The sequence below is a fragment of the Arachis hypogaea genome, chromosome 18 (genome assembly GCF_003086295.3).
Source record: "Arachis hypogaea cultivar Tifrunner chromosome 18, arahy.Tifrunner.gnm2.J5K5, whole genome shotgun sequence".
Taxonomy (NCBI): domain Eukaryota; kingdom Viridiplantae; phylum Streptophyta; class Magnoliopsida; order Fabales; family Fabaceae; genus Arachis; species Arachis hypogaea.
This window is the reverse complement of record NC_092053.1, coordinates 89073844-89085370: the sequence shown is the minus strand read 5'-3', so window position 1 is coordinate 89085370 and position 11527 is coordinate 89073844. Positions and strand designations below refer to the sequence as shown.

At 29.4% G+C, this 11527-nt stretch overlaps 1 protein-coding gene across 1 annotated transcript; it reads right to left on the bottom strand.

Annotated features, from left to right (window-relative positions):
• Positions 1–5353: 5353 nt before the first annotated feature.
• Positions 5354–10817, bottom strand: LOC112773244 (uncharacterized). Its single transcript, XM_025818319.3, has 3 exons — positions 10441–10817; positions 8559–8688; positions 5354–6589 (listed from the first exon to the last, which is right to left on the bottom strand). Exons 1-3 carry the CDS (start codon positions 10577–10579, stop codon positions 5716–5718), a joined length of 1143 nt encoding a protein of 380 aa, XP_025674104.1. The 5' UTR covers positions 10580–10817; the 3' UTR covers positions 5354–5715.
• Positions 10818–11527: the final 710 nt, after the last annotated feature.

Below are 11527 nucleotides of genomic sequence, written 5' to 3'. Positions count from 1 at the left end.
AATCAAGCAATAGAGTGTATCAAAGTTCTAGTCCAAGTCATGGGAAATACAACATCTAATTTGTCATTAAATTCATGCAAAATCCTTATGAAATCATGTAAAGTGCACAATGTATGCTTGAATCAAGATGTAAGTGAATATCTACCCAAAACTAGCTTATTTTCTAAGGAAATGCATGAAACTATCCTAAAAACAGTAAAGAAAAGGTCAGTGAAACTGGCCAAAATGCCCTGGCATTAGGTCACCACATCCATTAGATTGATATGCATTAGGATTAGAATTATACCCATAAGAGACCGGAGGAGGTTGTTGCCAAGAAGGGTGATAAATCCTTTGAGGCTCTCTCCACCTTTGATTGTTCCATCCTTGATGCATGTTACCATTGTAGTTCTCATTTCCTACAACATAATTTGAGCCAAACTCATAGCCAAAGTGAGGATGAGAATTCATAATAGTAAATAAAAACAAAAGCTAACAAAAGTAAGCAACAAAGTCCTAAAGCTAACAAAAACTAACAAATAAGCAAAAGGCAAACATATTCACAATATTTACAATAGCCAATAACAAAGCACCATTGCAACTCCCCGGCAACGACGCCATTTTGATGAGCGAATTGTTGTACCGGTATAGAATTTCACAATTGAAATCTCGTTGCAAGTATAGTTCTACACCAACAAACAATCCTCCCAATCAAAAATTTGGTTGTCACAAGTACAAACCCTAAATAAAAATTAACCGAAGTATTTAGACTCCGGGTCGTCTCACAAGGAATTGCAATGAAGTGTTTAATTATTGGCTATGAGGAACAAAGGGGTTTGGTTTTATAAAAGAGCAAGAAATTAAATGGGCAAGAAAAGTAATTCAAACAAGCAATTAAAGAAAGCAAGTAATAAAGAGAGACATTCATGGCAAGGTTTAAAATCATAGGCTTTCTATCCTAGTCATTAATCATAACAATACTTAACAAGAATTTATCTTATTTCATCATCCCCAATGTTGGAAGAAGGTGTAAGTTATCTTCCATTAGAGAAAGTCAAACAAGACTAGTTAACCTCAATCCAAATGTCCTAATCAACTCACTAATGGAATTAGCAAGAGATTAGAGTCAATGGAAATTATATTAACTAACAACTCTAGATCACCAATCTAAATTGGGTATTAATGACTCAAGATTGCCCAATTACTCTTCCTAAGCCAAGAATGCTCAAAATCTACTCTAAAGCCCAACCAAGCATTTTGTCAAACACTTGGTGGGTACAAATGGAAAGCATGGTAAATGTGCGAGAAATGGTAAAATCTAACAACTATCAATTGCAAGGAAAGTAAATCACAACTCAATTCAACAATTAAAAGAACATCAAACATTAAATTGCATTAAAGAGATCCAAATCCAACATGAGTCCATGAACATAAAAGAAGCATAAAAGTAAAATTAACATAAAAAACTAAGAGAATGAAAGTATAGAAGCAAGAAATCATAAAGGGAATAAGATGAAAAGATGAGATTGAACCTAGATCTAGGAGAGATTAACCTAACCTAATTCTAGAGAGAAGAGAGAGCTTCTCTCTCTAGAAACTAACCTACATGATGCTATAATACCAAACAATTGCTCCCCCCTTGCCCAAGCTTGAATTCTTCATGAAATAGCATTAGAAATGAGTTGGATTGGGCCCAAAATGAGCTGCAAAATCGCTGGCCACAATTTCACTTTAGTGAACCACGTGCTCCATCGGCGCGTGCGCGTCATGTACCCGTACGCGCCCCTATACATCAGGCAACTATGAAAAATTTTATATTATTTGGAAGCCCTAGATTTTAGCTTTCCAACGCAACTGGAACCGCCTCATTTGGACCTCTGTAGCTCAAGTTATGGTCGATTGAGTGCGAAGAGGTCAGGCTTGACAGCTTTGCGGTTCCTTCATTTTTTCATGAGTTCTCCCACTTTGCATACTTTTCTCCTCACTTCTTCCATCCAATACTTGCCTTATGAACTTGAAATCACTCAACAAATATATCAAGGCATCGAATGGAATTAAAGTGAGTTAAATTTAGCTATTTTAAGGCCTAAAAAGCATGTTTTCACACTTAAGCACAAATTTAGGGAGAATTACAAAATCATGCTATTTCATTGGATAAATGTGAGAAAAGGTGATAAAATCCCCCAAAATAAGCACAAGATAAACCATAAAATCGGAGTTTATCAAGATGCTTGATTAATAAAAGTTGACATGTGAGTATGTGACCAGTTACAATTTTTTTGCTTGATTACATAATACTAATAATTGATGAAAGGAAGTAGACACATCTAATTGGATACTTATGCTAAAGGAAACTATTTGATTATGTGATCCTTCTTTCACTAATCACTGTGGATAGTATAATAGGTGCCTTATTGACTCATTTTTAGTTGTATTTGTAATACTGTTATCTTTTTCTTTATTTCCTTTTTCAATTATAAAAAAAACCTTTATAATTTAAATTGTTCATTCACTAAATAACATTCTCCTAATATTTCTTCAACAGTTATAGAGGAGTATTGGGTCCATTCTTTGAAAGATTGACAAGGATCTTAAATCCAGTTGCAGATTTAAAAGGAAAGATGGAGATGTCACATCAAATCCAGGAATATGAATGTCTTGTGAATAAACTTAAGGTATATGATAAAGTCCAATCAAGGAAGCAATCTATGTAAATTGATCAGTATAAAAGCAAGAAACAACACTTGTGCCATTATGCAACATATCACCTTTTGAATGTTGAGATTGGAAATTTATGTGGTATCTTGACTTTGTTTACTAGGAAGAATTGCAAGTGAAAAAGTTCAAGGCCAAAGAGGAAGCAAAGGACTTAACTCAATAAATGGCTGAGTTACGGGACCAACTTACAAATTTGCTTGAAGAAGAATGTAAGCGTGGAGCTTGTATTGAACAGGCATCTCTGCAAAAAGTTACTGAGTCAGAGGCACATGTATGAACATGAAAGCTAAAATTAGAGTATAGTTTCAAGAAGAGATTATAACTATGTATGTAACAGTAAAATTAGAGTATAGTTTTAAGAAGAGATTGTAACTATGTATGTAATAGTAAAATTAAGAGTAAAATTGGTAATTGCTAAGTCTTTTACCTTGTCCTGCCCTGTAGAGCTAGAGAATATAGATGCTAGAGCAAAGGGTATGCTGTAAGTAATATGTGACACATGCACAATAATTAAGAATGTTAGCTTATATATGAATATAAGCTATATATGAATATAAAAATATATTAAAACCATTTAAGTTTTCTAAAATAGAACATTCTTATTAAGATACATATGCTTTTGTTATAATAATTTATCTTGAGGTTTCTTTCAATAGCATTTATTAGAGGTCAGCATCACTTTCAACCATTATACTGAGCATTACTCTAGCTTCCTACTACATACTTTGCTTATTTCTTTGGTTTAATTTTATAGTTTTGGAATGAATGCGATTTTAGATGTAAATTCTCCCCTATGTGCCACTTACCTTGCTTAATATAATCTTGGATTAAAAATTATATCATTTGATTCATAAGAAAGCCAATAACAAATCATAATACTAACTTTGATGCAGATGTGTTAAGTATCTAAGGAAAGTAGGAAATCACACCTTAAAAGCTAGCTGATAAGGGAGAAGAACCACTCTCCTTATATACAACATCAAGCATCCCATACTACTTGATGTGGTACTTTGAGCACCCCATAATACCCAAGTCCCTAACAATACACCCCCGCTAGAGAGCTGACGTCCACGGCGGCTTCACTATATCGACACTGACCCAATGTTAGCCACTTTGCTACCGGCTATCAGTATTCGGTATTCACCTTAAGTCAGCCTATAGGTAGCCCTTTCCATAGCGCCGACAACCATGCTCTAATACCATTGTTAAGTATCTAAGGAAAGTGGGAAACCACTCTCATTATATACAATATCAAGCATCCCATACTATCCTATGTAGGACTTTGAGCACCCCATAATACCCAAGTCCCTAACAAGATGCTATATAAAGTTTGATTGGAGATCTGTGCAAAGAATGAACGAAGATTCAATGCTAGAACTAGGTCTAGAAATTAAATCAACAGAAGCATAAAGTTTCTAAACTTTTTCTTTAGTTGTTTTTTGTTGTTCTATTTCCTTTGAACAAGAAGCACCATGGAAAAAGGTTAACTTATGCTCTACAAAATTTGAATGAATTAAGTAACTCAACTTAGATTATTAGCAAGTTATTACCTGCTGCTGGGTCTAAAATCAGTGACACATGAGGATTGAAAGAAAAGGGCATTTCTGAAGCTAATTTTAGTTTTATTTTTTATTTTTTTTCCAATTGACAAGAAATTAATTAAAATACTAATAGCTCAAAATCTAACAGATGATATAGTTTTCCATTTAGTCTATTGCCTTTACTATGGAAATTATTCTAAATTGAATTATATTGGCACTTACAAAATTGCCATTTGTTGTAGGTATGATCATTGAAAATCACTGCATTTTTTTAAAGCACCCATTAGAATTGCGACGGTTCTAAACCACCTCCATTTTTTTTAAAAACCAGTAAAAGAAATAGCGATGGTTTTACAATCGTCGCAAAATCAATGATCCAATTAGCGACAGTTATACCAGCGGTTGTTGGAAACCGCCACGAAAACAATTGCCCGCGCCACTAACCAGGGCTATTCACCCAACCGCCAGAATTGGTTTTTGCGGCGGTTTAAAACCGCCACAAATCACAGAAAAAACCGCCGTTAATCTCCGCTCTTCTTATAGTGTCTTAATATAGCAGATTAAAATTTGAAAAACATTTAAATTGGTCTCTAAAAAATTTCGGATGAGACGTTTTAGTCTCAAACAAATTTTTTATTTTTAAAAATTATTAAAAATTATTATCATTAGATAGATTGGTCCCTTATCATTTTGAAGGGGACTAATTTGCTTTAATGATATTTTTGAAAACTTAATTGTCTTATAATAAAATTTAATAGGGACTTCTTTGTTCAATACACACATTTAAAATTTTATTGAAAGCGAAAAAGTAACCAATTTGTCTAACGAAAATAATTAGTGAGGACTTCTAGTAAATAAAAATTTGTTAGACATCAAAATGTTTAATTTGAATTTTTAATGGACCAATTTAGGTGTTCACTCTTTAAATTTGGAAAACAATATATTCAATGTTATCGATAACTTGGCCGTTAGTTTAATTTAAACATTAAATTTGTATTTTTAATTATTACCAACGCCAATGTTGTCATTAATGATAAAAATAAGTTTTTAATTTTACAAAATTATTTAACTGATAGCCAAGAAGTGTTAATAAAATATGGGTTGAAAATTAGATATGAAACCATAATTGACAGACATTTATTTTCGTCATGATCGTCGACTAGTAGTCAATAATCACAAATTTTCTGACAGTAAATAAAGATGGGATTCCTACTTAAATTAGATCCACCTCTAATCCATAATAAATAAGGTATGAGTTGATGAAATAGTATTTCACATTATAATATGTACACATAACTCAACTCTGCTAAAAAATCTACATCGAATAAAGCTAAATTTGGATTAGTTTTCCATAGTCAGAGTACCTACTAACAAGTAAATCACAAATTTGTGATTCATATAGATGAACTTGTTTTTTTTTTCTTTTTTTTTTTTCCTTTCAAAATAGCTTGTGATTTGCATTGTATACTAATTAATCTTAGAGAATAGTATTTGGTGGCAAAGAGGGCCACAATTGAATATATCCCAAGTCTAATTCTGATTCTAATTGATCGGGTTCTGGTGGCCTTGTCACAAGATCTAAATCAAATACATCATTTGATGGGTCCATTATTATTTCTTGTTGATGAGCCTTGTTGTTTGACCCTTTTGTTGTTGCTTCACCTACCACTGTTCCAAGCACATTCTCAAATTCATGGGACCACATCATCATCATCATGGCTTCATCATCATCTTGATGAACAAGATTTGGTGGTGATGTTTGGCATTGGGGAGGAGGAGGAGATGCCTCATTTGATGATAGGAATGATTCAATATTATCTAACATCTTCCAAAAATCACAATCTTCTTTTGTCTCCAAATTATTGTTGTTTGGCTTATCAACCTCTTCCAATGTAACATCAACATCATAGGGTCCAACACAGTTCAATAATGTTGGAGACACCAATTGTTGTTGATCTTCATCATGCTTCTTGTTTTCAAGAGAAGAAGATAATGATGTTGATGATGATGAATTTGATGACCCTTTTGTCTCTTCAGTAATACCAACTACTTCTTGTAATAACTTTCCACCTGAATCTTGATCATCATCATCAATTTGGGAAATATGGTCATTCGTTTCATTGCAAGGATTGTTGTTGTTAGTTTTTGGTGTTTCATTTGAGAAAAATGATTCAGACGAAGATGAAGAGGGTGAAGTCACTGATGATTCAATCTTAGATCCATCATTTGCATTATCTGCCCTTGAATCTGAAGATTTTGCAGCAGTTAATCTCTTCTTCAAGTGGGTGTTCCACACATTTTTTATCTCGTTGTCTGTTCGACCAGGCAAACGGGATGCAATCTTGGACCATCTGAACAAAACAGGATACATATATAATCATAGCAAGTCTTAAAAATCAACATTACACAACCAACATTTAAGATAAAGCAAAGAACATTAAAAACTCAAAAATATGAATCTTCTAATTTCTACTAAAAAACACATCCAAAATAAAAATCCAATAAAAATTCATTTTTTAATAGGTTTCATATTATATTTGTCTGACAATTTATTAGGTTTAATTACTCTTTTAATCTCTATAGTTTCACCAAATTTTCAATTAAATTCTTATAATTTTTTTTAATTAGGTCCTTATACTACTTTTAATTTTATAATTAGGTCATTTTCATATCAAAACCGTTAAAATTAACAGAATATTTCTTCTAAAATACATAAGTCAAAAGATCTAATTAGGTTTTTAATTATGAATGCTTTCAATTTGCAAAAAAACATTCAGTTAACTCTAATATTTTTTGCATCAGAAATGACCTAATTATAAAATTAAAAACAGTGTAAAAATCCAATTCAATTGAAAAAAAAGTAAAAAAATCTAATTAAAAAATTAATAAAACTATAAAAACTAATAAAATAATTAAATTAATTTATTATAGTATTAGCTAAAATTATCTGCTATAGTTAATTAGCTAGCATTACTCGTATAATCACTTGCATTCTGTGATGTCCCTAAAATTAAGAAAATAAACCAAAATACAATGCAAAGTGAGAGTATATATTGACTAGGTATCGACTACCATTTGAATATATTCAAATATGATATGATAACAAACTTAGATACATGTTACATTTATACCAAAAATTAATCATTATGTAATGCTTATAAAAATGTTTGATTATATTTCACTAAAAAAATTTGATTGTCCTATTATAGTGAATTTGGTTATACATTTATTTAAGATTTGATTATTTTTAATAATTGATTAAACTGTTAGAAAAATACAAAATACTATGTATAAATATACATAAATATATAATAATTAATTTTTGTTTGAAATAATACATTTTCTTATGAGTTATATATATAATTCAAAGGTAATATTATATAAATAGAAATATTTTTGAAAAAAATAATTCCATTATATAGTTACATATATATTCTTTTTTGAAATAAAAAGTTAGACACAACAAGGTGGAACATCAACGTCTCAACAGAAAAGTATTAAACAGATAAAATAAACTAATTTTTAATTATCTTCGACAAAAACTATCGACAACCCAAAAGATCAAATATCACTCCACTTTTTGTTACATATATATTATATTAAGAATTAATGTTCTTTAATGGATAAGCAAATATTTTTGAAATCACGTTTCTAAACGTGTTTGCTAATGTGCCGTACCAACAAAAAAATTGCTATGAGAAATCAAGTAGCAGGTGGCTGGTTTTGTTTTTTCTTTTGGTTTTAGTTACGACAAATTAAAACTCGCCACTTTTCTAATAGCATTAAATTTGAGTTTTAGGAAATAGAGATAAATACTGCTTTGATACTAAATATAAACCATAATAAATAATAAAAAAAGATTTAAGACGATTTTAATTTTGACTTCAAATTTTAGTGATAAAAAATACTTATCCCATAAATAATTGTAAAAGGTTAATTTTTATTAGAAAAGACAACAACAGTCTCCTAAATATTGGAATGACAAAAATAAGTAAAATATGTTGAATTAAATAAGTTTTTAATTTCTATAAATTGTATGCATGTCTTTTGGTTTTTCTTCTTATAAATTTAATCTATTATTTTATTTTAAATCCATAAAATTTTGTTAAATAATAATGTGACTAGTTAAATCTTAACATAGTAAAATATATATTATGTCAGTATATTATCTATCATATTAGTATTTAGTAAATTAATTAAGAAGAAAATTAAAATTTACAATTTAAATTATTGTAGTAAAAAAAAAGAGAGAATATTTTACGAATAAAATATTTATTTAAAACTGAAAATTGGAAACACAAGAAGAAGAACACTACTCACTTGTTCCCCATGGCTTTATGAAGCTTTATTATGGTTTCCTCTTCCTCTGCTGTAAAATTGCCTCTCTTAACATCTGGCCTCAAATAATTGATCCATCTCAAACGGCAACTTTTCCCACATCGCATCAGCCCTTAATAACATGCAAGTACTAAGTGTGAGCAACTACTATTTTTTTTAACAATTTACAGAGTTTGAAATTAAATACATTATTGTTCAAATTTAATTTGTGGCAGACTGGTATGGAAGGCATGGAGATTGCATGTTCCTTTATATCTAAAGATACATAGAAAATTGTTTTTAAAACATCTATATCATTCATTCTTTTGCATGTTGACACCAAGTATTTTATTATTGCAAGTGTAATCCCCTCTTTAAGATTTCTTTATTAAGTGTCCCCATTACACACTCACTTTAATGTTTAAAGATTGTCAGTATAAACAAAAATTGATTAATAAACTCAAATTATAAACCTCTAAGCAAATATGGGAAAAATATACCATTTGAGTTATAACTTGTTAGCAACGAATAATATTATTATACCTCTTATTAATCAAATGAATTTATAAATTTTAAAGAGATAAAAAACATAAAAACATTCATTTTATATAAAATTAGGATACTAAGAAGATATATAATATTAATTATGGTAAAAAATGAAAACTGCTACCTGGCTAGTTTCTAGGGGAGAACATCACAAGAAATTAATAATCAATAGATATCCAAAATATTAAACCTCATCTTTGAAACGGATGTAGCAATTGAAATTAAAGATTTTCTGCTAATACAATAAAGGCATTCCCATATAAGGACAAGTATTTTATGGTAATTAGAATTTTGATTTAATTTTTAAAATCATTTAATATTATAATTTTAAATAAATAAGTCAATTCTATAAAATATCTACTAAATAGAACAATTTTACAATGTGAATTTTGTTATAATTTTCATATTTCATTTAATTTATTCTTTCAATTTAGATAAAATCTCTATTTTCTCAGCCACACTAATAACTAATAAGGCCACACATGGTTGGTGCGGTTTAAACTTAAAAAAAAAAAAAAAAAAAAAGAAGGTAAACAAGGGGAATACAGGTGTCATAGATTCATAGTTATAGGTAGAAAGAGGGTCCCACAGTCAGGATTTGCGACAATGTTTGAGGGAAGGTAGAAACTAGAAAGAAACAGCCACCGATTTCTGCCAAACTCTGCTTTGTTTTTACTCTATACATTTTTTATTTTAGTTGTAATTATATAAATGTAAAAGAATTAATTTCTAATTAGCTATCATATGAAAGGACATAGCAAATATTTATGAAAATTTTGATTGTCACATTATAGGAAAATTAATTATTTTATTATAACAAATTTAATTATTATACCGTAAGAATTTTAATTATTATAATAGTTTTATTTTATTAAAAATATGTAAAGTAAAACATATAAATATATCTAAATTTGCAATAGCAGAGTCGATGGCTAATGTTTTGTATTCATAGGATATTTTGTTTTTTATTTATCAGTCAATTCTTTAATTAACTAATAGATCAGAGGAAAGAAAATATGATAATCCACAACAGAAGTAAGGTACCGAAAAATTGTCAATGAAATTAAACATAGGAAACAGAATTTCAGGGTGAAACAATAATGCAAATGCAGAAACTTAAATGCGTGTGACTTTCAACATCAAAGCTGAGGATTCCAAACCGAAAAAGGAAAATTCCAATGACCTAAAACTGATGGAGGCTGATCGAAAATATTAGAGTTTTCATAGTTCTAAACATTAAGTACAAAAGAGAGAAAGAAAAAGACTGAATATGGAAAATAAGAGTAGCAAAAACTAGAGCACAGTGACTGCGTGCGTACGTGTGCGCGTAAGCACATACCTGCTTGTTTCGGAAGGGCACGCCAGTTTTCATGGCCATGTTTCTGAATGAAAGCTATAAGCTTAAGATCCTCAGCAGGGCTCCAAGGTCCCTTCTTCACTTGAGACTTATCACAGCATGGTGCTCTTCCTTTCCCCATTTTTGTTCTCAAGATATATCTCTCTTATCACACCTCCACCAACACTCTTATATATTTATATGAATATATATGATATGTTTTATGGATTAGTTCAAATTTAATGTGCCTCACTCATATATTGGTATACCTATATATATATATACCATGATACTAAGATGAGGGAGAAGGCTATTTATATAGGCAATGGACCAACAAGAGTCATGCCACAAATTAGTATGCTGAGATTGAGTGATACAATGATACAAATTAAATGCAAATATAATAATAAATAGAATAATATCTAGGATTATTACTATTATCTCTACCATGCATATATTGTAAAATAAGTTTCCATTTCTAAAATTCTAATGAAAACTTCTTCATCTAATATAACTTACCTTAAAAGGTGTCCGCCACATTAGATTTGTTATTATTTGAGTTTAATTTTAATATATTAATAATATAAAATTTTATACATAATTATTTAGTTATTTTTTTTAAATAATTATTTATGTAATAAATATAAAAAATAATTATTTTTAATAATATAATTATATAATTAAATGTTAGTATAATTTTTTTATTATAATAATATATTAAAATTAAATTATATTAATATTTTTTTTTTGGAGGTATTTTACAATACGCACGGTACAAGTGGGACTGTTACGTTACTGTATACATGCTGTTTCTGAAACGTGATGTCAGTTTCCATTCTTTGTGATGTCAACATACTCTCAATTATAATTTGGTTGATCTTTCAATTATGAAATACAGACACATCTTTGAGTTATTGTATTTTTGTATTAGATATATTTTACACACAATATTTATTTTACATTCGTTTGATATATGTATTTTGTCTATTTAATTGTGTTTTTATAAAAAATAAAAAATATTTTTTCAGATATATGTAAATACCATATAAGGTATTAACGTGTTTATTTATTTTTAATTTGTATTCTTAAA

Bases quoted from the DNA above. Each gene is read 5' to 3' on its own strand.
- LOC112773244 (XM_025818319.3), bottom strand. From the start codon at position 10,579: ATGGGGAAAGGAAGAGCACCATGCTGTGATAAGTCTCAAGTGAAGAAG. The intron at 8,689-10,440 runs GTATGTGCTTAC...CATGTTATTAAG, and splicing joins TGCCCTTCCGAAACAAGCAG to GGCTGATGCGATGTGGGAAA. The intron at 6,590-8,558 runs GTGAGTAGTGTT...TGTTTTGTTCAG, and splicing joins CATAAAGCCATGGGGAACAA to ATGGTCCAAGATTGCATCCC.